The following is a 27,326-nucleotide window of genomic DNA, read 5'->3' on the forward strand; positions in this document are numbered from 1 at the left end:
TTTGGGGCACGGGTGATGAGGGTTATCTTTCCTCCAGAGCCTCGTCAGGTTCCAGCTTCAAGACGCCGACTCTGGAGAAAGTGTTAAATAAATGACTGGACCCTCATCCTGTTTGTCCTGTGTCCTTTAGAAATGTGTTTGACTCTCCGGGTCATAACATATTTTTGGGGGCTCGTTCAAACTTAAAACCCTGGCAGATGGCCATTTTTGCCCTTTTTGTTGCCTTTGTAGTGTTTTTGCCCTCGGATCTGGGTTTTTTCTTTGTGTGTAGTGGTAACTTTTGGTTTTTTTGGGCATTTCCATTTGGCTGCGTGTGGGTGGTCTTTGGAGTGTTTGAGTGAGGAAGTTTGTGGGGATTTTTTTCGTGGAGTAGTGGGCAGTTTGCTGCGCGATAGTTTTTTTTTCTCTCTCAGTGCTTTTGTTCTATCGTCGGCTTCGGAAATGTCGTTCGTTTTTTCCCTGGATGATTTCGTAAAGACGCCTAACGTGGATGTTATTCACAAGTGTTCCAAAGATGATTTGTTGGCGCTTGCTGATCACTATAAGGTGCTTGTTTCGAAGCAGGATAAAAAGAACACTGTTTAAAGCCGCGGTACTTGAGTCACTGGTTGAGCGTGGTTTGTTTTCTGCCCAAGTGCTCCCAAAAAGTCCTCATTTGTCCTCGATCAGAGAGGAATCTGTCCGGCTGAAGGAGTTGGAAGTGGAGCTCCAACGACTGGCGCTGGAGAAAACTAAAGTTGAGCAGGAAGCTCAGATCCGCCTGCGTGAATTGGAACTCGCCATGAGCCAGCAGCAGCTGCAGCAGCAGAAAGACTTTGATGTAAGTAAGAATATTCGTCTTGTTCCTCATTTTAATGAGAGGGACGTTGACAAATATTTTACTTTGTTTGAGAGAGTCGCTGTGTCCTTAAAGTGGCCTAGAGAGGCGTGGACATTATTGTTACAATGTTCACTTGTTGGTAAGGCACAGGAAGCTCATGCGTCTTTATCTGCTGCTGACAGTTTGGATTTTGATAAGGTTAAGGCCGCTGTTCTTCGTGCTTATGAATTAGTTCCGGAGGCTTATAGGCAGAAGTTCCGAAAGTTAAAAAAACAGCACAACCAGTCGTATGTTGATTTTGCGAGAGAGAAAGAAGTTCTTTTTGATCGGTGGTGTTCATCGCAGGATGTGAGTGATTTTGTCCAGTTAAAGCAGCTAATGTTGATGGAGGATTTCAAGAATTGCCTCCCCGACAAAATTGCTCTGTACCTGACTGAGAGCAAGGTTACCGACGTCTCTAAAGCTGCGGTGCTTGCTGACGAGTATGCATTGACGCGTAAATCTGGGTTTGGGGATCGCCCCTTTGGTTACGGTCGTTTTGAGCGGGACCGAATTAACGGTAATGGCAATAAGGCTGTGTCTGTGCCCACTGAACCCGTTTCTGGCTCTCTGTCCGGTGCCGACGTTAAAACTGAGGCATCTGAGTCTAAGAGTAGAGACGACGTCACTTGTTTCTATTGTAGGAAGAAAGGACACGTAATTTCTAACTGTTCGGTGTTGAAGAAAAAGCAATCAAAACCTGTGGCTTTGATTAAAACAGTGACGCCTGTTGGCCAGCCACTTCAGCCTCAGACACACTGCGATTATGGTGATTTCAAGCCGTTCGTTATGGACGGATTTGTGTCCGTGTCTGGCGACGGTGAGAAGTTCCCAGTTAAAATTCTACGTGACACCGCTGCTTCTCAGTCGTTTATTTTGGAGGGGATTCTGCCATTGAATGATGTCACTGCTGTTGGGTCTGACGTTCCTGTGCGCAGTTTCAATATGCAGGATGTTGGCGTTCCCTTACACAAAATTAGGATTCAATCAGAGCTGTGGTCCGGTGACGCAGTGGTCGGTGTGCGCCCCGGGTTTCCCATAAATGGTGTCTCCGTTATTATGGGGAATGACTTGGCGGGAGGTCGAGTGCTGGTGACTCCCGAGGTTACACCTGTCCCGGTTGTGCGCACAGGCCCGGATGAGCTGGGGAGTAGATTTCCAGATGTGTTCACGTCCTGTGCGGTTACGCGCGCAGCTGCTAAACGTGAACAGCAGCAGAATAAAGAAGACATCGATTTGAGTGACAGTTTCTTGTGCGACGGTGATGGCGTTCCCGTGTTGAATGATGAAGGCGGGGATTGTGCGGAGCGCAAACCTGATGTGAGCGCGTTGTCGTTGTCCAGACAACAGCTCATTGCAGATCAGAAAGCTGACACAACTTTGGCGCATTTGTTTGTTGGTGCAGTAACTGATGACCGGTCCGAGTCCATGTCCACTGGATATTTTGTGAGAGACGGTCTGTTAATGCGTAAGTGGACGCCGTTAAATGTCTCTCCCGCTGAGGAGTGGAGTGTGGTTACGCAGATTGTGATGCCCGTTTCATACCGCGCCGAGATTTTGAAACTTGCTCATGATAATCCGCTGGCAGGTCATCTTGGCATACGGAAAACATATGATCGCATTCTGCGTAATTTCTTCTGGCCTGGACTGAAGCGCGATGTTGTGCGCCATTGTAATTCGTGCCACTGGTGTCAAGTGTCTGGAAAGCCGAATCAAACCATTCCTCCCGCTCCCCTGTATCCAATCCCAGCGGTCGGTGAACCTTTTGAACGAGTGCTGGTTGATTGTGTGGGTCCGCTGCCTCGTTCGAAGGCAGGGAATAAATTTCTGGTTACGGTGATGTGCGCGGCTACCAGGTTTCCTGAAGTTTTTCCCGTGCGTAAAATCACCACCCCAGTTGTTGTGAAGGCTTTAACAAAGTTTTTTTCAGTGTTTGGGTTGCCTCGGGTTGTGCAAACTGACCAGGGGTCCAACTTTATGTCCAGGGTGTTCGCGCAGGTGTTGAAACAGCTCGATATCAAACATTGTCACTCCAGCGCGTATCACCCGGAGAGTCAGGGCGCACTCGAGCGCTTTCACCAGACGCTGAAAACAATGCTTCGCACTTACTGCCTGGAATTTGAGAAAGACTGGGATGAGGGGGTGCATTTGCAGATGTTTGCCATTCGGGAGGTGGTTCAGGAGTCCCTGGGGTTTAGTCCGTCGGAACTTGTTTTTGCGCACAGCGTTCGCGGACCGTTACGGTTGTTGCGGGACAAGTGGCTGTGCGGCAAATCCGAGCAGAATCTCCTTGATTACGTCAGTAATTTCAGACTGAAGTTGCGCCGTGCATGTAAGATCGCAAAGGGAAATCTGGAAGTGGCGCAGGCAAGAATGAAAGCAGTGTTTGACAAGCGTGCGAAGGAGCGTGTGTTTGAGCCCGGTGACAAAGTTCTGGTTTTACTACCTATTCCCGGGTCAAGCCTACAAGCGCGCTACAGCGGGCCGTATTCCGTTAAGAAAAGGGTCGGGAACTTGGATTATTTAGTTGCCACGCCCGACAGACGACGGAGGTCCCGCTTATGTCATGTCAACATGCTGAAGCCGTATGTGGAGCGCGCGTCTTCCTCGTCCGGTAGTTCGGCGACAGGGCGGGAAGATGACGTCACCGCGTCGGAGCCGCGTGTGAGCTTGGCTGCGAATCGGGAGGAGCTGCCCGGAGCTGAACCTGACACGGACGGGTTTTCTGCAGCTTTGACGCAGGGACGGTTTTCTAATTCGGTGGCATTGGAGAACCTGCCTCTCTTGTTCTCCCACCTTGATTTTTCCCAGCAGGCTGATGTCACTCGTTTGATCCAGTCTTATAAGTCGCTGTTTGCCGATATTCCCACTCAGACGCGTGTGCTCAGCCATGACATCGATGTGGGTGATTCTAGACCCATAAAGCAACATCCTTACAGGGTGAATCCAGACAAACGTCGCCGTTTGAGGAGTCAGGTGGAGTACATGGTGGAGCACGGCATTGCTGTGAAGAGCAGCAGTGCGTGGAGTTCGCCATGTCTCCTAACGATCAAAGCCAATGGAGAAGACCGCTTCTGTACGGATTTCAGGAAGGTCAATGGGGTGACTAAGCCGGATTGTTATCCACTGCCTCGGATGGAGGACTGTGTGGACCATGTTGGGGCTGCCCGGTTTGTGTCCAAACTGGATCTGCTGAAGGGGTACTGGCAGGTGCCTCTTACTGCACGCGCCCAGGAGATCTCCGCTTTTGTCACACCCGACGACTTCCTTGAGTACACGGTCATGGCTTTTGGGATGTGCAATGCCCCGGCGACTTTTCAGCGGCTTATGAATGTCGTTTTGTCTGGTTTGCCATTTTGTGAGGCTTACATTGATGATTTGGTTATTTGTTCTGCCACATGGAGTGAGCACATGAACCATTTGAGTTCTGTTTTTGCACGTCTGAGTGAGGCCAATCTAACCATTAATCTATCCAAATGCGAATTTGGTCAAGCAACGGTGACTTATCTGGGAAAAAGGGTTGGGGGAGGTCAGGTGCGCCATGTTCAGGCGAAGGTGGAGGCCATTCTCTCTGTTCTGGTTCCCACCACACGGACTGAGCTGCGCCGGTATCTGGCGATGGTGGGCTACTACTGGGGTTTTTGTAAAAACTTCTCGGCTGTGGCTGCCCCTTGACGGACTTGCTTAGTCCTAAGGTAGATTTCTGCTGGTCCGGCCAGTGTCAGTCCGCGTTTGAACAAACAAAGTCGCTATTGGTCAACGCTCCTGTCTTGTCCGCGCCTCGTTTTGACTTGCCATTTAAGTTGGCTGTGGATGCCTGTGACTCCGGCGTGGGCGCTGTCCTGTTGCAGGATGGATTTGATGGGGTGGAGCATCCAGTTTCATATTTTTCAAAGAAACTCAATAAATATCAAAAATGGTACTCCACCATTGAGAAGGAGGCACTGGCGTTGGTCCTGGCGCTGGAACACTTTGAAGTTTATGTCGGTGGTTCCAGTGCTCCCACAGTCGTCTTCACAGACCACAACCCGCTGGTGTTTCTGGACCGCATGAGGAACAAAAATCGGCGCCTCATGAACTGGTCTTTGCGGCTGCAGTCATTTCACATCGTTATCAAGCATATTCGCGGGAAGGATAATGTGGTGGCTGATGCTCTGTCGCGCCTGTAGATGTTTGTTTTGCACTGAATAGGTCGATCATTATGGGGTTTTTTTTTGCCTTGCTCGATCCTATTCAGTGTCTCTGGGTGGGGGTGTGATGTGCTGCGGGCACATCGTGGTTTTTTTTTTACGGACAGTTTCACGTTTTTTTCCCCCTCTCAGATATTTAGGGAATATTTATCCTGTTTTGTGTTTTACTTTTTTTGAAGTAATTATCTTTTTCCTTTTTTGTTCGGTTTTGATTGGAGCGAGTCGCGCCGCCGCGCTATAAATAGCAGCGTGGAGGCGGCGCTCTGGGTCGTCGTCGTCCGGTCTCTCTCTCGCTCGCCCACCCACCTCGTTACACCTGTCGCCAGGTGCGCTCGCCAGCGCGCCATGGACTCCGGCTCCGACAGGCAGGCATGTGGCTGCAGGGCATGCTAGCCCACTAGCCGGCTTTGCGTTCTCCTTTTTTCCGATTTTTCCCTTCTTTTGGATCGCTGTCTTTTTCTGTCCAGGTGTGACCAGCCGTCCCGTTTTCGCCTTTCTTTTGATCGGGTTTAGTTGGGGTTTTGTCTTTAGTTTGGACGAGGGATCAGCTTCGACGGCTGCATAGCAGCTGGGCTGTGAACTCGTCTTTTTCTTAAGTTTGGCTGGCGCATCTGGGCCTTCCTTGGTTTGCTACTTTGTTTCTTTTTTTTTATATACAGTTTTGGGGCACGGGTGATGAGGGTTATCTTTCCTCCAGAGCCTCGTCAGGTTCCAGCTTCAAGACGCCGACTCTGGAGAAAGTGTTAAATAAATGACTGGACCCTCATCCTGTTTGTCCTGTGTCCTTTAGAAATGTGTTTGACTCTCCGGGTCATAACAGTCCTCTACTTTTTTTCAGCTGTTTTAAAACTTATTTCAGCTTTTTAAATTTTTTTTCAGGGTACCTTTTCAACCCTTTTCAACTTTTTTCAGCTTTTCCAAAAAATGTTTGAGCTTTTTTGCCTTTTTTTTTTTCTATTTTTTTCAACTATTTTAAACTGTATACATTTCCTTCAACTGGTTTAACTTAATGGAGCTTTTATTCAACCACTTTCGGCTTTTTTAGCTTTTTTCAACTTTTCTTCTTGAAGTTCTTCTGCATTACAGTTCAGTATTTTCAGCTCAGGGGGCGCGGCCACCGAAAGCACGGAGGTCGCGGAGATCGGTGCTAAATTTGGGGCCATGAATCAAAAAGGTTGAGAACCACTGCATGAAACAACTGCTGCTCTTCTAACATGTGATACTGAGCTCAAGGTCGCCATCTCTTGGATTGATGGGGTAATTGGTTCCATCAGTTCACAAACTCTCAACAATTTAAAAATGACTCCGGCCTTCGATTCCAGATGATCAGGTGGCTTTAATCCTGGGGCGGGTGCACGCCTCATCTCCTTGTGCCGGGCACAATCTAACTCAACTTTGAGACTCCATCGTCTTCACCTCACAGAGGAGGAATTAGCAAGGATTTATCCAAACACTGATCCCAGATGTGACTGGTGTAAATTAATACTGCCTCCTGGCTGCACACATTTTGGACATTCCCACGGCTGCAGCCGTTTGGGGGAAAAGATATTGACTGTTTAAAGCTGAACTTTGCAACTTTTTTACTTCAATAAATGTGTTTCAGAGTCCCTGTGGGGGTAAAATAAGACTTGTTACGGTGATTCGCCTGTCCCTTCACTCTCTCCGGGGTCTGTGTCCTGAAAACAGCGCTTGCAATTTCAGAGGAGCGGACCCGACAACATCTCGCGAGAACAAACCTGCTTTACGGCACTCGTACGGGATTACAAGTATAAAAGCTGTTGGAGTGCGAGATCTGTCATTGTGTTGCAATAGACGATCTTTGCATGATGTGTTGATTGGTTCTAATTTCCGTTTGGTAACTGAAAAATAAAGAGGAGTGGCACCTCCTCTCGTCGAAGTGAGCGCGAGTGAGTTCGCTGCACTGCGCATCTCCAGTGTTTGTTTTCCAATCAGTTTGAGCGTGCGAGGCAGGCATGTTCACGACAGAGGGAGCAACCGGAGGAGGCAGCGCGAGGAACTGCTGCTGCAGAAGATTTAACAAAAGCGCGTAAAACAAACATGAAACCCTCGCTGCCACCCTGAGGTGCTCACGGAGGGCAGAACCAAAAAGACAGAGAAAAACTTTGTCTAGCAAGCGGGAAGCGGGAAAAGAAAGGACACAGGAGTGGGACGCTCCCTGCACGGGGGTGGGTGGGTGGGTGATATGTGGAGGACATTTCTGACAGTGACCTTTTACAGGAGACCAGTAGGGAGAGCGCGAAAGCAAATCTTACAAAGTTCTGCTTTAAACTTGATTCCTCCACCTTTCATTGCTCTTTTTCGAATGACGCCCAGAGACACATTGTTTATAAAGCAAAATACTGATCACATCTCCTAATATTTTAAAAGGTTTCAAAACTTTTGATCATAGACCTTTTTCACAAAAACCGGAAATACGCATCCCGTGGGTGATAGTGATGGGAATTCCGGCTCTTTTTAGGGAACCGACTCTTTCAGTTCGGCTCACTAAAAAGAGTCGGCTCTTTTGGCTCCCAAACGGCTCTTCAGATTTTTTTTTTGTTGCTTTAATCGATATATTACCAATAATAATGTAATGTTATGCACAAAATGAATTAATAATTAATAAAAAAAATGTATTATACTGCTATATTATGATAGCCTTTATTTTTTCACTCTGCAGTGAACTTTCAACTAATTTAACTTTTTAACTTTTTTACACGAAGCAACTTTAAAGTCAAGCAACACAGAATTCCTGAAAAACACATGACACAACAAAATGTAAATTACAAATATTTACTTTTCAGTGCAACAACAAATAAACTATGAAATACAAGAATAAACTTTTAGCTTTTTTATACTTAACAGATTTAAAGTGAAACACAGGATCCCTGAAAAACACACGAAATATAAATTTAAATAGTCAATGGTAAGTGGACTACACTTGTAGCTTTTTACCCTGCATGACAGAGCCCAAAGCGCTTCACACTGCAATATCACATCAACCTGTTCACACCATACTCGGTGGTGGTAAGCTACTATTGTAGCCACAGCTGCTCTGGGGCAGACTGATTTACAGATCTACAAAAAAATAAATTCTCAAATACAAACAATTTTAGCTTTTTATACACGCAACAAATTTAAAGTCAAACAACAACACAGAATCCCTGAAAAAAAATTCAAAACAACAAAATAAAAATTACAAATATTAACTCTTCAATGCTATAAATAAACTATAAAATACAAGAACTTCTAACTATTTACAATTCAACTTTTGACCAATTTAGACTGAAACAACACAGAACCCCTGAAAAACACGCAAAAAAAAAAAAAAAAAATTAAAATGTGTAAAACAAAAAGAAAAAAAATCAGCACTCTCTACTGAAGATTGGCATTTAGAAACGCCAAGTGCCTCAGCTTTGAGCGACTGATTCGGCTTCTTCCATCGGTGATTAACTGACCTGTTTAGAGAAGATTCTCTCAGAGGGGACTATATGACATTTTGGTCTTGCAGACAATGCACTCTGCTTTTGGAGCCATCAATATAATTAAAATGAGTCCAAATTTGGCTCCTTTTCCTGATATGACTAATTTCTTTTTTACTTTCTTTCTTTTTGTCCCCCATATTGCACTCTCTCTCCTCTCTTGACCCGTTCCTGTGCTCACTGTGCTGCTGTGTGTGTGTGCTCGGCTGCAGCCCCTCCCCCCTCTGCTCAGCACACGAAGCAGCGCAGACAGAGAAAAAAAGCGTCTCGAAGGGAGCCGGCTCCTGATTGGTGGGGAGCCGGCTCCCGTCGTTCACTTCAAAGAGCCGGCTCATAGAGCCATTACGTTCGCGAACGACACATCACTAGTGGGTGACTTTTCTTCCGGTCCAGCGCCAAGTCCATTCATTTTCTCCGAGATGGGTCGCGTTTTCAGTGCTTGTCTCCAACATTTCCCCAGCATTTCCTTCGCTGATGTGCAAAGGATGGTGGAAGAGAAATCGGTGACAAAAAAGTCAAAGATGAAGAAAGGATACAAGTTTTTCCACGAAAACTTCATAGAAAAACACGAAGGTAAGTAGAGAGTTAGCATGTTAGCCCAAGTGCTACTGAACCCTAGCGACTGTACTGAGACATACTTTTTCATGTGTAGATCCTGATAACCGTATCCGAACATTTAAGTTTCATTTGCAGCATGACGACAACCGTTTGTTCTCTTTCTGGCTGTTTCAGTGAACGTCTTTCAGATATGATATTAGACGAATGCTATCGTTGATTAGCCCAACAGCTAACAGCGTTAGCTCTCAGCTTACGTGTTTTTGTGCCTGTCTTATCGTCATCGTAGTATCAAATGCATTAAAAAGCCAGGTGACAGTGAGGGCAAGGTGCTGCCGGTCATAGAGGAAAAGCCAGGAGCCTCATAAACCAGAGGTTTGACCACAGAGAGCAGAAGTTCCTGCCGTTGCAGCTGCTGCTGCAGCTCTCTGCTGACATGCTGTCCGTCCCAGCCTTATCTTATACAGGAGCCTCGACTCCGCTCTTTTTCTTTGTCATTTTATTTCAGTTCATTCCATCCTCTACTGCTATGTTATCTGCTTTTATAATAGATCTGTGGCCAGAAGAGTGCATCCCCACTCAACCAAACCAGCTTTGTGTGGTGTATTTCTATTGTACTGAATAAAGTCGTGTCTGTGTGTGTGTGAAAATATATTGTAAAAGTTATTTTGGGGGATAAAAAAGGGTCGTGGTGGCTGCACTACAGAGTCCCCTTACCATCAGCTGTTACCATCTCTTACCACTGACAGTGACGTATTTCCATGATGTCATGTTCATCATTCTTATCCATTTTTGTATAGATGACGCTTGCTGTTGACAGTGGACGTCTGATGGCGTTTTCCTGTAGCTGTGCAGCAGGAAGAGGGTTTTTCAACCACACCGTGGCCCTGCTTCATCAGACAGCGCATTATACACAGTCTGGCCTGCAGACTGTCCTCCATCTCTGGCCTGCATGAGCAGTCTACAACAATGGCATAGAGCAAGAACTCAGGTGGGTGTTTAATAAGGTAGTTTATTTATTCTGTTTTCATTAAGTGCTTGTGTTTACCATATGTTGTCTTTTTTGTTTGTGTCCTGAAATTATTAAAAAAAAAACAACAGACACAGACTGTGTATTACTACAATTCTTTGCAAAAATTAGCATATTTCACCATTGGTTTCAGGGAATTCATCCAGAACCTGTGAGTGATGTGGTGGTGCGAAAGCCAACAACAGCTGGTGAGAGTGGTCGTCAGTCCACGCTGTACCAGGCATATACAGGTAATAATATTCAACATTTCACTTTTGTGACAGCTAAATGCTAATGCCTTTGTGTAATGATGGCCAGATGTAACTACATTTTCCCAAAATATAAGCACAAATAAGTAGAGGCTTTATGTATCTTTTTTTAGGACCGTTTCCCGACCCTGACTTGATGGCGGATGGACCCAAGCTGCATGAGGAACAACCCCAGCCCCTCAGTGCTCCTGTGTTGGATGGCTTGTCTGAAATAGAGCAGGTTCCATGGCCCTGTCCCATGTGGATGCCCCATATCATACCTTTGTCCACATGAAACATCCAGTGATCTTATCCAGCACCACTTGGCTCCTGAATTCCCAGTTCTTCCTCTTCCATGGTCTCAGGATTCCCTCTCTAACGTATACTTCTGTTGTCTGTTATAAATATTTGCTGCACTGCTGTAACATGATTATTTTGATATTTATTATTTTACAGTTTTGCATAGTGATCCAACATTGTACATTCTTGTAAATGCACACATGGTGATTAATTACACAGCTCATTTGATATTTCATTCGTTAAATAAATTGTTCAGAATATAGCCTTGGCCTATATTGTACTGTGTATGTGTTTAAATCAAATGAATGCTTATTGATAAAATATCTTAAGCCTCAGTTGAATTAATTGTGCTTGTTGCAGTGTGTATGATTTCACTTTTTCAGATGTGGTTGCATGGCTAAATTCAAATCCTCTCCCCACAAAGGAACAGTAACAAAACAATGTGTTACATGGAAATCAATCAAACTTTATTTATACATCCATTCGACTGAGGACGGCAGGGAAACACTCTGCAGTTTGGCTTCCAGGTCTCTGATGTGATCTGCCACCTCATCCAGAACACCTGTGGTGATTCAGAAGAAAGATTAATTCTGGTCTTTATACAATTTATTAAAATAATAGCCTGTTGACACACACACACACACACACACACACAGACAGACACAAACACACACTTTATTAAAATAATAGACCCTGTTGACAGACAGACAGACACACACACACTTATATAAGAAAAATAAAAGGTGTATGTAATCCGTTGTTTACAACAGACGGAGTTTCTTACCTGCAGGAGGCTGGTCGCAGAGTCATGGTCCAGTTTAGCCTCCATCGCTACAGTTTCTCTCTGTTTGCTCTCCGGTTCCTGGACAGACGGCTCCACAGACTGCCGTGTGGAGCAGCGGCCGTACACCGACTCCTGGTAGGAAGCGGTGTGAACTCATTCCAGCTGAAGAGACTTGGAACAGCATCGGCTTTACGGCGGCTAACACTTAGCTCCTGGACGTAGCCGCCGGAGTGACATGTCAGCTGCAGACGTGCTGCTCCCCTCGTTAAGAACAAATCCGGGCCCCTCCCCGCCTAATCGCCTGAATCCACTTTTGTCTGACCTCTCCTTCTTTGGAAACGAGTAAAAATTAAGATAAGGCTGCTTCAGCCCATTAGAAAAGCAACCAAGTACTCGACAGCATCGTTTGTTTTTAGCGTGTGACAGCGCTACCGGAAGCAAAGTCACCCACAGATGGCGTATTTCCGGCTAAAAAACCAGGAAGTGTGAAAAAGGTCTATAACATCAAGACAAGATATCCATGACATATAGTGAATTACAGCTCTGTACATTAGAATGTAAAAAGATATGATCAATTTTATCCAAACACCAAGATTGATTTGAAAAAAGAAAAAAATCTGGTTTTAGCTTCATAAAGCAGATAAGTGGTTTTTGCAAATATAACAAAATGTACAACCTTGTTTAAGCATCATTATCTGTATAAACGTTTCTTAGAATCACTTCTCCACAAATTTAATTTACAGTTTCCCTGTCAACCATTTGGAAATAATATACTAACATATTCATCAATGATCTAAAATCCACTACAAACAAAGTTAGTTCTAAGTTAATGTGTGAGCTTCACTCTCAGTGCTGAACACTTAACGGCTCTGCTTCACTTTTAAAATACATTGATTTGACATTTTCTCTTCAGATCAAAGGGATAATTGATCAGATCAGAGAAGTATAGATCAGAGTGTTTCCCTCTTTTCCACCTTCCTCAGTATAGACATTGTGGAGACTCTCCATAAATCTGGAAGCAGTTCTCTGTTGGTGGTGGTGCTGAAGTCTCCTCATTCAACTGAAAGGAAAGAAAAAGAAGCAGAGGGTTTGTGTAGATGTGGTTCCTCACAGCTCATTTCATGTCAACGTTAACATCTTGGTAAACATGACATTTTATTGTTGCTCAGTCACCGTGAGTGGTTTCTGCTTTGACTTCTGAATAAATTGTTTCTTCAGTGGCTGCTGGAGCTGTCCTCTCTACAAACAAATGTTCATAAAGATTCACATCATTACTTATTTTAAAAACAACTGTTCCATAAAGTTTCTTAAAATTTCCTGAACTTTACTGAAATAATAAATATCAATGGAAAAATGCAGGCGTCTCATCTCTCTGTTTTTAAGATGACCCTGTTGAAAATATACATACAGATGCAGACGTGGATGTAGACGTCACGTACCTGTCTTTCGTTTTGTTTTACATTTATTGGGGATTACTTGAGCATAGGTAACTTCATCATCTGAAATTCAGGAAACAAAGCAAAAGGAAGGATGTCAAACTCTGCAGGTGAACACAGACCAACATTTCCACCTTTGTTTTCTAATTTGCTGTTGAACTATTGTCAGACGTTTTGGTTCCAGCTTCGGAGAACAGCAGCAGCTCGGTTATTTTTTTAAGTTCCACTGGAGGTTGAACATGCAGCGAACAACCCTGCTCACTCTGTACAGCAGCTGTCTGCTGCTCTTTACCAGTTGGTTTAAAATGGAGAACAAATGTATGTTTGACAGATCAAAAGACAGATCATCTTAGTTTTGTTTTAATCAAACCTTGAGATGATGTGGTCTTCACATCAGCATAAACAGTGCTCTCTTCTGGTTCCTTCTTCTTCTTCACTGTGAGAATGAAATAAAATTCACTCATTCTAGTAGATGTATTTGTGCCATGGCAAAATATATTTTTATCTGCAGCATTTACACTTTATGACATCCAATACTCACCATTTTTGACCTTTTTAAGCTTAATTGAAGAATATGTCACATTATCAGATTCACCTGAAATGAAGTTTTACATTTTGAGATGACTGACTGTTCCAAACACTGACATTTAACTGATTATCTTTATATCCAGGGATTGCTTCACAGCGATGAACATCACTGAGTGGACAGCGACATTGTTGGAAAATAGTTTGTATTAAAGCTGACCTTGGATCGGAGAAGCGTATGTGTTGCATTGATCTTCCAGCTGGTTGCTGCTGTGGTCTGTAGTTTGACTCTGCTGTGAACTTTGAGACCTGTTAACACTTAAAATATTTTAATGGAGCACATTGAGAAACAAATTACAATTTTAGTTTGTTGTGAAGGAAGAAAGAAGCATCATACCAACCTGTTGAAGAACGAATCTGTGAAAATGACATTTCAGATTCATTTTTAAAAAATCTCAATTGTTTAATCTCTAATTTGACACACGATCCTGAATCAGAATATATCTTTTAATTTGAGAAAAATTGGTGAAACATAAGAAATAGAGGTCTGACCTGTTGTCTTTCTGCAGCAACACAACAGCAGCAAAGAAATAGGCAGCAAAAGTCCACAAATCAACCCAATAGTCCACATCGGAAAACCCTTTTGCCTGGATACAACTGTAGGGATCAATGGGTTTTGAAAAAACAAATATATTATCACTAGTACCAATAATCATAATCACAGTCGTAGTAACAACAGCAACAACAACAAGGAATGAGCAGATGACTTACACTGAACAGCCATCCAGCTTTGTGCTGATTCTCTTCCATTGTACTGACACTTGTAGAAACCTTCATCTGATTCTGACACTGCAGAGATCTTCATCTCTCCTCGTCTCTCATTTTCAATGAGTTTGTTGTTTTTGTAGAAAAACACATCAGAGGGAATATTTCCAGTCTTCATGACACAGAGGAGAGTTACAGACTCTCCCACAGGTACAGGACACACAGGGCTCACCAGGATAACGCCATCAGCTGGAAAACAACGTTCAGTTCATTCATTAGAAGGTGAGATGATGAGGATGGAAAATACACACTGATAAGTTGGTGTTTTTCATCCATCTGTCCATCTTCTGTAGCGCTCCATCATACTGAATGTTCCAGGCTGCTGGAGTTAAATCTCAGCAGACTCTGGGTGAGGGCAGAGGACACGCTGGACAGTTCAACACTTCATCACAGGACAGGAAATCAAACACATTCACATCACACCAGCTGTGATTTTCATTCACCTTTTCTTTAAAATTACACTTTGAGCTGCAGTTCAGGGATCAGCCTCAAAACTCTCACCGATCAGAGAAAAAGACAACTCACAGTGTGTGGAGATATTGACTGCGTTGCTGAACTCTGTTCCAGACTCACACCAGTACACAGCTTTTCTTGGAGCCTCATTCTTAATATATGTTGATCCATTGATTGTAGCTGGAGGAAGAAAGCTCAACAGCGAGTCGTCAGTCAGAAAGCGGATCAGCCTCCACTGGGAAGAGCTTCCTTCACATGTCAGTGAGAGAGATTCAGAGGTGAAGTGTTGGACTCTGTCAGGATTCACTGTGAGAGACGCTGATGGATGAACACCTGGACAAAACATCAAGGCTCAGTGAAGGATGGCATTTCTATTGTGGCTGCTGGAAGACAACAGTTCAAGAGTTCCAGAAAGACAAACTGACCTGAAGACCAGACGAATGTGGGACGACTGTGTTGTGTGTAAATCGGCGGATCCCCTCGTCCAGCTGAACATGCATATCCTGCTGTGTGTGTCTGTCCATGAACTGTGAAGGAATTGTTTGCTGTCCCACTGCTGGTACCAGGTAGAGGCTCATAGGTGTAGGAATCCTGAGAGTTTGGAACAGCTTTGAACCAGTAGAAGCTCCACCCTGCTGACGGAGGCTCAGTGTGACAGATCAGAGTGACTGAAGCTCCAGGAATCAACCATGGTGGAGACACAGAGAGGACGAGCTTTAGTCCTGGAGGAGAGAGAGTATTTTCTCAAATCAAAAACATGTTGGCCTGGATTACATGATTCATTCATACCTTGACTGAGTTTAAACAAAAAACAACAAAAACAACTTCAAGTGTCGAATTGTTTTCTCATCTGTTCATCTTCACACACACACACACACACACACACACACACACACACACACACACACACACACACACACACACACACACACACACACACACACATGTTTGTACTTATATCGTTGTGAGGACACTCATTGACATAATGCATTTCCTCGCCCCTTACCCGAACCCTAACCATCAAAAATAAATGCCTAACCCTAACCTATGCCCTAAACCTAACCTAAACCCAGTTGTAACCCTTAATCAAAAACCAAGTCTGAACCCTCAAAAAGGCCAAAAAATGACTTTTGAAAAATGAGGACCGGCAAAAATGTCCTCACTGTGTTGGTGAAATACGAATTTTTCTCCTTACTTTTGGGTATGTACAAGAACACACACACACACACACACACACACACACACACACACACACACACACACACACACACACACACACACACACACACACACACACACACACACAAGCAGACACACATAGGACTGATCAAATCTGATGAGACATACTGCTTAATACTGTCAGTGTGACGGTGTTGCTCCAATCTGTTGACTGTGCTCCTCTCAGCTTGTTTCCTTTACATCTGTATTCTCCCTGGTGCTGTGAAGAAAGAGCCTCCATCCTGTATTGGCTGACATTTGCTGGTTTGAGTAAACTGCTGGTTTCCCACTCATACTCCCATCCTGTGTTTCCTCCATCGATGGCACATCTGAGAGCGATGGTCTCTCCTTGGTAGAGCTGTGGTCTGTCGTGTTGCAGAGTCAGGGTTGCCTTGTTTGGGACTGTCCATGTTAGAAAGCACAAAACAGGAGGAAAACTCAGGACAGGTGGATCAGACAACAACTACAAGGATTTTATAATAACTTAGTGTATTTGAATCTGCACTTCAGAAAATCCTCCTCACTTATTTTAGTGACACTGATGGGATCACTGTACTCTGTGTAGTAAAGTGGATCTCCTCTTCTTCCTCTTCCTCCTCTTCCTCCTCTGCACCAGTAACGTCCCTCCTGTGAGACTTCAGACTGATTCCAATACATACTAGTGTCATATTTTGTCAGGAGGGAGGTTTTGGAGTCTCTGTACCAGAAGTATTTCCATCCAGCTGGTTGATTCACTGAGCAGGTCAGCGTCACTCTGCTGCCTTCAGACATGTTGAATTTATTGGTTCCCAGTTGAGCTTTTGGTTGAGCTGTTGAGAACAGTCACAGAATAAACATGTCAACAGTATAAAGTCTGGTGGAGATGTGACTGAGCCAGTGTTTCAGACAGACTGGAGCTGCTGATAATAGTGTCAGTAAACATGTCCTGAACTGAAAGATGAATTACAGTCTGTTGAAAACAAATAAAAAAATATTCTGTCAATCTGTTTGGACTGAATTTTAACAAGTTACAAAAAGTACTGATGCATGTTTTTACAATGTTATTTGGATGAATTTGACTCCAAACATGTCAAACCTCACATGTAGGTGTAAATATCATCAAACAGGAACATTTAAAAAAATATTATCCTTTTAGACAACTGGCCTTCAGTTAGTTCTGCCAAAACATAAATAAAAAATAGTAGTCATGTACAGTTGAAGGACTGGCCTGGCAGCCCAGCAATATCATAATATTAGTTACATGATGTTGGATTTTAGTATCTCATTGTCTGAATACCAATCAAACAAACACATTAAAACCGACAAGCATCACTTACGTAACACTGACACTGTGAAGGCTTCACTCCATCTGGTTGAAGAATAAGAGTCATCTTTGCGTGTGGCCATACAGTCGTACTCTTCATTGAAGTACTGAGTGACTTTTAAGACCTTTTCATTCTTCTGTTGAAGATATTGTGAATTTCTCCTCCAGTCATACCACCAGTCAGTCTTCTCTCCTCCCTGGACCTCACATGTCAGAGTGATCTCCTCACCCTGGAATATCTGAGACCAGCTGGGTTGTCGTGTTATGACAGGCTTGTTGGTGACTGTTTCCACCAGATATGAGGAAACAAAGACAAACACACACATTAGTGTCATCAGGATTTCTGTGCTGATCAAGAAAATTATAGTAATAATTAAAATGCTGAACTCACAAGTTATCTTAATGGTGGCTTCATCACTCATGTCAGAGAGATAACCTGATGTTTCTCTCTCTCCTCTGCACCAGTAAATTCCTCCTTTAGATACCTTGATGACTCCATTGTCCCCAACATTTGTTTCAACTAGTTTCTCCCAGGTGTTTGACGTTCTTCTGTAAAACTCATATTTCCATCCATCAGAGTCTCTCACAGAGCAGGAAAGACTCACTGAGCCTCCGACTGAGATGGTTGTGGTGCCTGATGTCAGTGTAGCCCTGGGTTTCTCTGTGGATGGAAAAACAACACACAGCTTTAATGAACTCTGTGAAAACTTTGTGTTTCTTCATTTTATGTTGATTAAATCAGATGATAAATTTATTCAACAGAGACATAAACGACACAGTCATGATCTTCTCTTCACTTTAATAAACCACAATGTGATTTTTTTGTCGATTTTAACTTGATGATTTGTGAAGCTGGAAAACTTTAGTTCTTCATCACCGACATTGCTTGTTTCATCCCCCAGGGGTCCGTATTGGATTACAAACACTTAAATTGTTTTCATTTGCAGATGACAGCAGTACTTTTTGTTCAGGATGATCTATTTTTAACTATTGTTATTTTCAAATGTAATGAAACAGTGAAAATCTTAAAAAGTATTAAAGAGAGTTGGTCTTCAGTTCGCTCTGCCAAAAAACAATTACCACACCTCAGTATAAACAGAGCTCATAATAATAAAGCAAAGCTCAACATGCTCCAAGAACATCTCACACAAAAAGGAAGTGGGTTAAACTAAAACTAAGCCTCAGAATCTGAGCAGCATCTATTTGTTTGCTTTGCTTTAATATCTTGGATGGTGAAGAAGTTTTGATACGACTTTTCTAAAACACCAAAACTAAAACAAGATAATCTATTAAGACAGTGAAATCTCTGATTGAATAATTCAAGTATTTATTTCATCTCCATGGGTGGACTGGCAGCCAAATAATGTCTGAATAGTTCCAAGCTTTGCTTTCTTCCTCCTTCCTTCAGAACATGTGAAACAAGAACCATTTCAAGATGCTGTTGGTTGTTTTTCTGTATTTCTTTGTTCATTTTTCCTCCTTTGATTTATTGATTGTTTTTTTTTAATTTATTTGTTTATTTTTACATTTCTGAAACTAAGTCACCAAACCAAGAAATTTCAGTGTCAATTGATGAAAAAATTGACTAGTTTATTGCTACTCTGACAATAATTAATTGCTGTTAATCACAAATAATACCATCATCAAACAAATTTTTTTCAGTTTTAATCAAGAAAAAAATTAATTTGTTAAATACACAATAATGTTTAATAGTGAATCTTTTAACTGAGAGTATTTTAATTGTCGTCAATTTCACATCACATCCATCCAGCTGCTGAGCTTCACCAGTCTCTCCACACTGTGGCAGCAGAGAGCTGCTCTCTTTTTCTGAATGTCCTCACAGTGAAAACAGTCTTTCACAGGGTTCACTGATGGAGCTGCTGATAGATATTTATGTGCAATAAACGAATGTTGTGGGTTTGAGTTTTTTCTTTCTAATCAATAATGTAGTGTTCATTCATCAATATCAGCTCTGGATTCTGATTTGAAGAGGTCCAGAGTGGATTCTCCATCATCCTCTGTGTCTGAGGAGACATATTGTGTTTTCTCCAGCAGCCTCATTTTCACTGCTTTCGTTGTTGAACAGTCCAAAACAGACAGACACAGTAGGACATCTTTAACATTTTCATGCTTCAAATGAAGAATCTAATTCTCAAAATTCATCTGAGCTGCATGGGGTGGAAAAAACAATGTCCCACTGACAGTGGAATGAAAAGACAAAAAGCACTAATGAGACAAGAGATTCAGAACTGTTTTCAGTTTTATCAGTTTTCGAGCTAATTGATCAACCTAATCCTAGTTCTGTGATTAATCAAGATAGAAAAAAATAATCATTTGACAGCCCTAAATTAATTACAAAGTCACGATTAACACTTTTCAAACTGACAGCCCCCCTGTTTCATTTTGTTGCATTTTATGATGTCATCGTCTGAATATCAATCTAACAAACACAAGAAAAACCGACAAGCATCACTTACGTAACACTGACACTGTGAAGGCTTCACTCCATGTGGTTGAAGAATCAAAGTCATCTCTGCGTCTGGCCATACAGTCGTACTCTTCATTGAAGTACTGAGTGACTTTTAAGACCTTTTCATTCTTCTGTTGAAGATATTGTGAGTTTCTCCTCCAGTCATACCACCAGTCAGTCTTCTCTCCTCCCTGGACCTCACATGTCAGAGTGATCTCCTCACCCTGGAATATCTGAGACCAGCTGGGTTGTCGTGTTATGACAGGCTTGTTGGTGACTGTTTCCACCAGATATGAGGAAACAAAGACAAACACGCACATTAGTTTCATCAGGATTTCTGTGCTGATCAAGAAAAAACTTAATGATTATTAAAATACTGAACTCACAAGTTATCTGAATGTAGGCTTCATCACTCATGTCAGAGAGATAACCTGATTTTTCTCTCTCTCCTCTGCACCGGTAAAATCCTCCTTTAGATACCTGGATGACTCCATTGTCCTCAACATTTGTTTCAACTGGTTTCTCCCAGCTGGTTGATATTAATCTGTAAAACTCATATTTCCATCCATCAGAGTCTCTCACAGAGCAGGAAAGACTCACTGAGCCTCCGACTGAGATGGTTGTGGTGCCTGATGTCAGTGTAGCCCTGGGTTTCTCTGTGGATGGAAAAACAACACACAGCTTTAAAGAACTCTCTGAAAACTTTGTGTTTCTTCATTTTTATATTGATTTAATTCTAAAACAACTTTTCAATTTATTGAGTTCATTGTGAAGTACAGACATCTATTAACATACATCTATGTTAACAGAAATGAAATTTAACTGGCGTCTTGTCTCACATTATCACACAGCAACATTTGAATCATTTAGATTAATGTAGCATTTCCTGTTTGTAATTATTCTGTCAAGCGTCCATTTATTGCATTAATCACTTCAGTTTTCAAATAAATAATTGAACACACATCTTGAAGTTCCTTTAAGAGGGAATTCAAATGATTTGACATATTCAAACACATTTTTTAAAGCAATGCAATAGTTACTTTGCCTCGTAATTAGTTACTTTTAAAGTATTGCATCTTAATGAACCTTTTTTGAAGAAGTATATGAAACCAATTGCTTTTGAAGAGTAACTTGTCCAACACTGGGTTGAACACAGTATCAGTAAGAATAATTGTTCAAAAGAATGAATTAAATCCAATCTTAAAGAGCAACCAGACACATCGAGAAGCAGGAACAGAAATATGAAAGAAATATGCAATTAGTAAAATATGTTTTTGGAGCTGATAAAGACAAAGAAAAACCCGATTGTGATGTTTCTGTTCAAGGTCCAGAACTGAAAACATGTAAAAATGTGTAAAAGAGTTTTAACACCAAAAACAATCACACACTCTTTCAGTCATTTGTCTTATTAATTCATTATTTTCCTGGCTGCTTGTCCTTTTCAGGGTCAGGGGTCTGGAGCCAATCCCAGAATCCTGTGGGTGAAGGCAGAGTCCACCCTGGACACTTCATCAGTCTGTCACAGGGCCAGAACACGCACACGCACACACACACACACACACACACACACACACACACACACACACACACACACACACACACACACACACACACACACACACACACACACACACACACACACACACACACACACACCGAGGGGCACTTTAGGGGCACCAATTAACCTCACATGCATGTTTTTGACCAGAGCACTCAGAGGGAACCCAGGTACACCCAGGGAGAACATGCAAATTCTACACAGAAAGGCCCCAAGGCCAAGTCAGTATTTGAACCCAGGACCTCCTTGCTGTGATTTAACAGCTCTAATCACTGCAGCACCATGCAGTATGCAGGAGAAAATATTAGTCAGGGATCAAGTTTGACAGTACTGACACCACAGGATCAGTACAGCTTATACTGTGTGTCAGAATGATGATAAAGTGAAGAACAAAGTTCTGTTTTCCTGCTGTTGGTCATGTTGATCAAATGTTCAGGACTCACCTGCTGCAGTAAAAGAGACAGTTTCACTTTTCTCTGTTTCAGATGAAACGTTCTGACGACCAACACAATCATATTCACCACCATCATTTGAGGAAGTTATCTTGAATCTGTAGTACTTAGTTGTTTGGTAACCAGGAGAGTATTGTTGATGATCTTTGTTGAAACTGTATTCCCAGCCTGCCTCTGCTCCTTCAACGTCACATGTCAGAGTAACAACCTCTCCAATGAAAAGAGTTGACCAGCCAGGGTCAATCTTCAGCACAGCACCTGGAAACAAAAAGAAAACAAAGCACACAGGCGGCGCTGGAGTCCTCATACAAAACCCACACATGCACAGGGACAACATGCAAACTCCACATGGAAAGGCTCCCTGGACTGGACAGTTTTCACTGTGAGGTGGAGCACCAGCCAACATGCATCCAGTCAAAACACACTGACTCCTGTAGAAGGAGCTGATACAACAATTACATTTTTAAAGATTCTTCTTTTTTAGTCGTTCATGTAAAAAACAACGGCAGTGAAATAAATATCAATAACCTCAATAGAAGGCAGCAGTAACAAAGAAAGAGGAGAGTGTAAATGAATCACCTGCAGCACAGCCTCTGCAGAGCAGGACACAAAACACTGAAATAAAGATGAAACATGAAGACATTAGAGCTTCAGTGACTTTGACTGGTTGGTGTGTAACATTAACTTGAATCCAATAATGAGAAAATCCAACAAGTGAAAGAAACTCAGCTCTTCTCACTGAAACCTGACTGTGTGTGAAATACTCACAGAAAAACCACAGATGAGAGAATAACCTGCCTCCCATTCTGACATGCAGCCTTTATCACAGGAAGTCTTTGTGTGAAGAAGAAAAGTTCAGCATTAGAGAGAAAAGAAGAACTGTCAGTAAACTGTGAGTGACGCTTCATAGAAATGCTGCATTTTAATATAAGTTCTTCTTTTTGCTCATCTTGTTTTGTTATCTCAGATCAGCAGCCTGACAGGTTGAACACAGCGTTGAAAATGTGTGAAAAGATTTTATCATGACTTTTACTCAGTAAAAGAATGATCTGAAATCAAGTCCATCTGACTGAGGCGTCCTCAGTCCTAAAACTCGATCAATTATTGGATGTTATTTACACCTGAAGTCTGTTCTGGTTTTAGAATTTCAATGGATTAAAATGTGGATTAACTTCAGGAAAAAGTTTGATCAAGAAATCTACAAACATGAGATTACTGGAAGTGATCCAAAGTCTTTTTAAGAACAAAGTCACATCAACTTTCATAATAACTATAACAACAAACAAACAAAAAGAAAAAACATGTCCATGGCTTCCTGTTGTAACTTCAGAAGGAGGACATCAAGTGTTTGTATTTCAGTAGATATGTTTCAGGAATCTGTCCTGATGTATTTACTTTTCCATTGACTTTCTTACTTTTTCATCCTACATTTGAACATCAGTGTCTTTCTTCACCTGACGTTTTGAACCCGTCTGGTTCTTGTTCAGATGATGGAGGGCCACATGCTGCCTCGTCAAATAAAGAGATGAAATCAGATCACGTCACCGCCATCGACAATCAAGTCAACTAAAATTAGTTCTCCAGTCTTTTGAAACTGAATGCTTCATGATGAAGAGATCACCAAAAGCAGTTTGATTTAAGAAACTGTTTTTTAAGCCATTGAGTTCGATGTTTGCATTATTTGGCAGCAAAAATATTGTTGCAAACCGCATAAAGTTAAAAAAAAAGTTGAATGTCATTTCTCAGAATGAAGCTGGTGTTTGCACACTAACAGCCATTTTGGAGGAAAAGCAGAGACCACGATGAGGCGAGTGTGATTTCCTCTTTCTTCACCACAAGTAAAAAAAAAAAAGGGTGAGACAGGCGTTTTGAAGAGTAAAGTTTATTTTTTTTTAACTTTTGCACCTTCTATCAGAAGCTTTACTGTTTTATTTTAATTGAAGTGAATGAGTAGAATCAGTAGTTTTACAACAATCTCTTTTCAAAATGCATCGGAACTTTTGGACAGGCGTTTTGAAAGAGTAAAGTTGTTCTGTTTAATTTTTATTTTTTTTCAATTTGGAACCTTCTATGTGAAGCTAGATTGTTTTATTTTAATTGAAGCTAATGAGTAGAATCAGTAGTTTTACCAGAGTCTCTTTTAAAAATGCATCCGGACTCGTAGTTTGATTTATTACTTCCTGTCTCAGAAATGATCCTGCTGCAGAAAACGGACCGTGTTATATACTGCTGTAAAATGACATTAATTCTGAAATCCAGGGTAAGAATGGAGGTAATGTAAATATTTTACATGACAATGTTCAGAATTTAATAGTTTTACCAATAAAGTCATAGAAATTTTCTAAAATAGCTCTGAAATTCATTTTGTTTAAACATTTACATTCACAAAGCCAGAAAAACAAGAAGTTAGTAAGATCTGACACACACAAGGAAAACTAATCCACCTTTATTAATACATTTTCAGTGCTGACAATGAAAGTTCTCATCATACTCACTGATCTCAGTTCTGCACAGCAGATGTTGGAAGTCCACTGCACTCTGTCACCAGTCTGTGGAAAGTATCTATTTTTAAAGATTTAATGTGAAAACTGAGAGTCTCTATCATGGAATGTCCCATTAATGTGACTCAGAGGCGCAACACTTGTCTTCTGAACGTTGAGCTGAGCTTCTGGTTTCATCGATTCTCTCACAGGAAACCAGAAGAGACACGTTGAAAATGACAGATGAAGTTCAGCCCCCACTTCCTGTGGAATAAAGCTACAGCCAGACTATTGATGATGACCAGTTAACAGAGTAGAACACGAACGCAAAGTTCCTGTTTCAGCACCACGGACAGCGCTCTGTCCATCATCCATGCACGTTGGGCCCGATCACTTGCCTCGTAAACCAGCCCCGCCCACTCCTCATCCGTTTGGATTTTGGAGATGAGCTCAGTCTGGGTAGGAGCCCATAGAAGGGGATTTCACGCAGTCCTGAAACGGCCGAGCCAATCAGCGAAGCCGCTTTTTATTTTCAAATTTTTTTGGCGAATTCCAGTGGCTAAACCGGAAGTGACGCTATCGTTGCGCGTATCGGAGATGACGGACTTTAACTTTAACCATGTCTGAAAGCTGTAATCAGTAAAGTTACAGCCAAAATACCAAGAATTACAACAATCAAGCAAGAGCAAGAGTCTGCGCCTGGTGAGTTTCAAACAGGAAAAGACATTTGCAGGTTCCAACAGGCTCAGCTCCACACAGAGGGCTGTGTGGTCTTTGTGTCCAGAAACACGGGTCATATTAATACAATATTTTTCATCATTGACTGAATTCTTAGATGGATGATGGCGAGAACCGGAGGCTGTCTGTCATTATGAACGAGTAGAAAATGAGGGACGCTCCACTTTGCCTTTGAACTCATTCAGACCCTGCTTAAAGTAAACACTCTCTGTTTTGCGCTCGTAAGACATGTTGTGGTGGAGGTAACTGAAAACTCCCAAACAACAAACAAACCAAAAACAAAAAACAAAAAAACTAGACAATCAGTTCGTTTGTCCCTCAGAGCTGACTGCAGCAGACTCCACCATGACAGCAGCTTCAGCTGTCAGTAATGGAAAGACCGCTCTTCACAGGAAATATGTTTGGTGACCAAGCTGTGAAACTGTTGTTGTGTGAAAGCTGAGGCATTCACACCTTTATTTTCCTGTTTCTTTATTATTCTTCTGTCTTATCCCCCGTTTTTTGTCACCTTTCTCTTCCTACAAATTTTGTCCCATTTGAATCATTCAAATATCAAAACGGTAGTTTTATATGAACAAGGGTGCAGTGTTCTAGCTTTTAAAATCTTTTTATTATTATTATTATTATTATGACTTCTTCTGCCGTTTTTGACGCCTTTCAACTTCTTCGGATTTTAACCGATTTTAACCAGTCAACTTTTAAAATGTTCAACTTTTCAACTTTTTAAATTTTTTTTTTAAAGTTTTTCAAATATTTCAATTAAAAAACAATGTTAACATGGAAAAGTGGATGGAGAAATCGTTCAACTGACCTTTCAACTCTTTCAACTTTTAATCATATTATAACTTTGTCTTACTTTCACATAGAATTGTCATTCGAGTTTTAAAACGTTGCCATTTTTGTCCTCAATTCTCAAATTTTTCAGATTGTTTTGAACTTTTTCAACATTTCTCAGCTTTTTTCAAACTTATTTAACTTTTTCGAACTTTCTTCAAGCTTTTTCAGCATTTACAGCTTTTTTTGCCCTTTTCTTCACGTTTTTCTGACTTTTATCAAGTTTTCCAACGGTCATCTACTTTTTCCAGCTTTTTCAAAACTTATTTAAGCTTTTTCAAACTTTGTTCAGGGTACCTTTTCAACCCTTTTCAACTTTATTCAGCTTTCCCCCCCCAAAAAAAATTCTTTGCTTTTTAGCCTTTTCTCCACATTTTTTCAGCTATTTTAAACTGTATACACTTCCTTCAACTCTTTTAACTTAATGGAGCTTTTATTCAACCTGTTTTTAGTTTTTCAGCTTTTTTCAACATTTGTTCTTGAACTTCTTCTGCATTACAGTTTAGCATTTTCAGCTCAGGGGGCACACCCACCGAAAGCATGGAGGTCTTGGAGATCGGTGTTAAATTTGGGGCCATGAATCAAAAAGGTTGAGAACCACTGTATGAAACATCTGCTGCTCTTCTAACATTAGGAATTAGCAAGGATTTATCCAAACACTGATCCCAGATGTGACTGGTGTAAATTAATACTGCCTCCTGGCTGCACACATTTTGGACATTCCCACGGCTGCAGCCATTTTGGGGGAAAAGATATTTACTGTTTAAACATGATTCCTCCACCTTTCATTGCTCTTTTTGGAGTGATGTCCAGAGACTCAGCACTGTTTGTTTTAATTTATTTCATCATGTTGATTTCAAGGTTGCTGTTTTTTTTAACTGTTAAAATCCAATAAACAGGAGAAAATAGATTTATTCATGCCATCAAGGAGCTTTGAACAGGAAAAGTTTATTGATACCTTCATCAGTTTCTTCTATTGTTTATAAAGCAAAATACTGATCACATCATTGTTTTAAAAGGTTTCAAAACTGTTGATCATAACATCAAGATAAACTTTCCATTGCATGCATTGAATTACAGCTCTGTACATTAAAAAGTAAAATGATAAGATCAATTTTATTCAAACACCAACTTAAAAAAAACAAACCAAAAAACTTCTGTTTTTTGCTGAAAAAAGCAGATAAATTTTTTTTTGCAAATATAACAAAATGTACAACCTTGTTGAAGCATCATTATCTCCAGAAAATCTTCTTGGAATCACTTCTCTACAAATTTTAAGTTACAGTTTCCCTGTCAACCATTTGGAAATAATATACAAACATATTCATTAAATATCTAAAATCCACTACAAACAGGGTTAGTTCTAAGTTAATGTGTGAGCTTCATGCTCAGTGCTTGAGAGTTAATGGCTCTGTTTGACTTTTAAAATACATTAATTTGACATTTTCTCTTCAGTTCAAAGGGATAATTGATCAGATCAGAGAAGTATAGATCAGAGTGTGTCCCTCTTTTCCACCTTCCTCAGTATAGACATTGTGGAGACTCTCCATAAATCTGGAAGCAGTTCTCTGTTGGTGGTGGTGATGAAGTCTCCTCATTCAACTGGA

General features: G+C 41.5%; 1 protein-coding gene and 2 long non-coding RNA genes across 5 annotated transcripts in view; 1 reads left to right on the top strand and 2 right to left on the bottom strand.

Moving 5' to 3' along the window:
- The window catches only part of LOC115385973 (uncharacterized), a 69,378-nt gene that overhangs the window by 36,629 nt on the left and 5,423 nt on the right, over positions 1–27,326 (bottom strand). The window contains exon 10 of one of the 3 annotated variants that reach the window (XM_030088105.1): positions 12,601–12,666. In XM_030088105.1, coding sequence (XP_029943965.1) covers positions 12,642–12,666 — 25 coding nt within the window. In that variant the 3' untranslated portion in view covers positions 12,601–12,641. Of the gene's footprint in view, positions 1–12,401; positions 12,667–27,211; positions 27,322–27,326 lie in introns of those variants that run through there. The other 2 variants (XM_030088104.1, XM_030088106.1) reach the window with 2 other exon arrangements.
- Positions 8,934–10,996, top strand: LOC115385991 (uncharacterized). The gene is made up of 4 exons (XR_003931233.1): positions 8,934–9,104; positions 9,887–10,077; positions 10,250–10,346; positions 10,478–10,996. It is a non-coding gene; the product is annotated as an uncharacterized LOC115385991 (long non-coding RNA).
- LOC115385984 (uncharacterized) lies at positions 16,027–19,730 on the bottom strand. The gene is made up of 3 exons (XR_003931226.1): positions 19,665–19,730; positions 16,409–16,693; positions 16,027–16,286 (listed from the first exon to the last, which is right to left on the bottom strand). It is a non-coding gene; the product is annotated as an uncharacterized LOC115385984 (long non-coding RNA).

This window comes from Salarias fasciatus, chromosome 3 (genome assembly GCF_902148845.1).
Source record: "Salarias fasciatus chromosome 3, fSalaFa1.1, whole genome shotgun sequence".
Taxonomy (NCBI): domain Eukaryota; kingdom Metazoa; phylum Chordata; class Actinopteri; order Blenniiformes; family Blenniidae; genus Salarias; species Salarias fasciatus.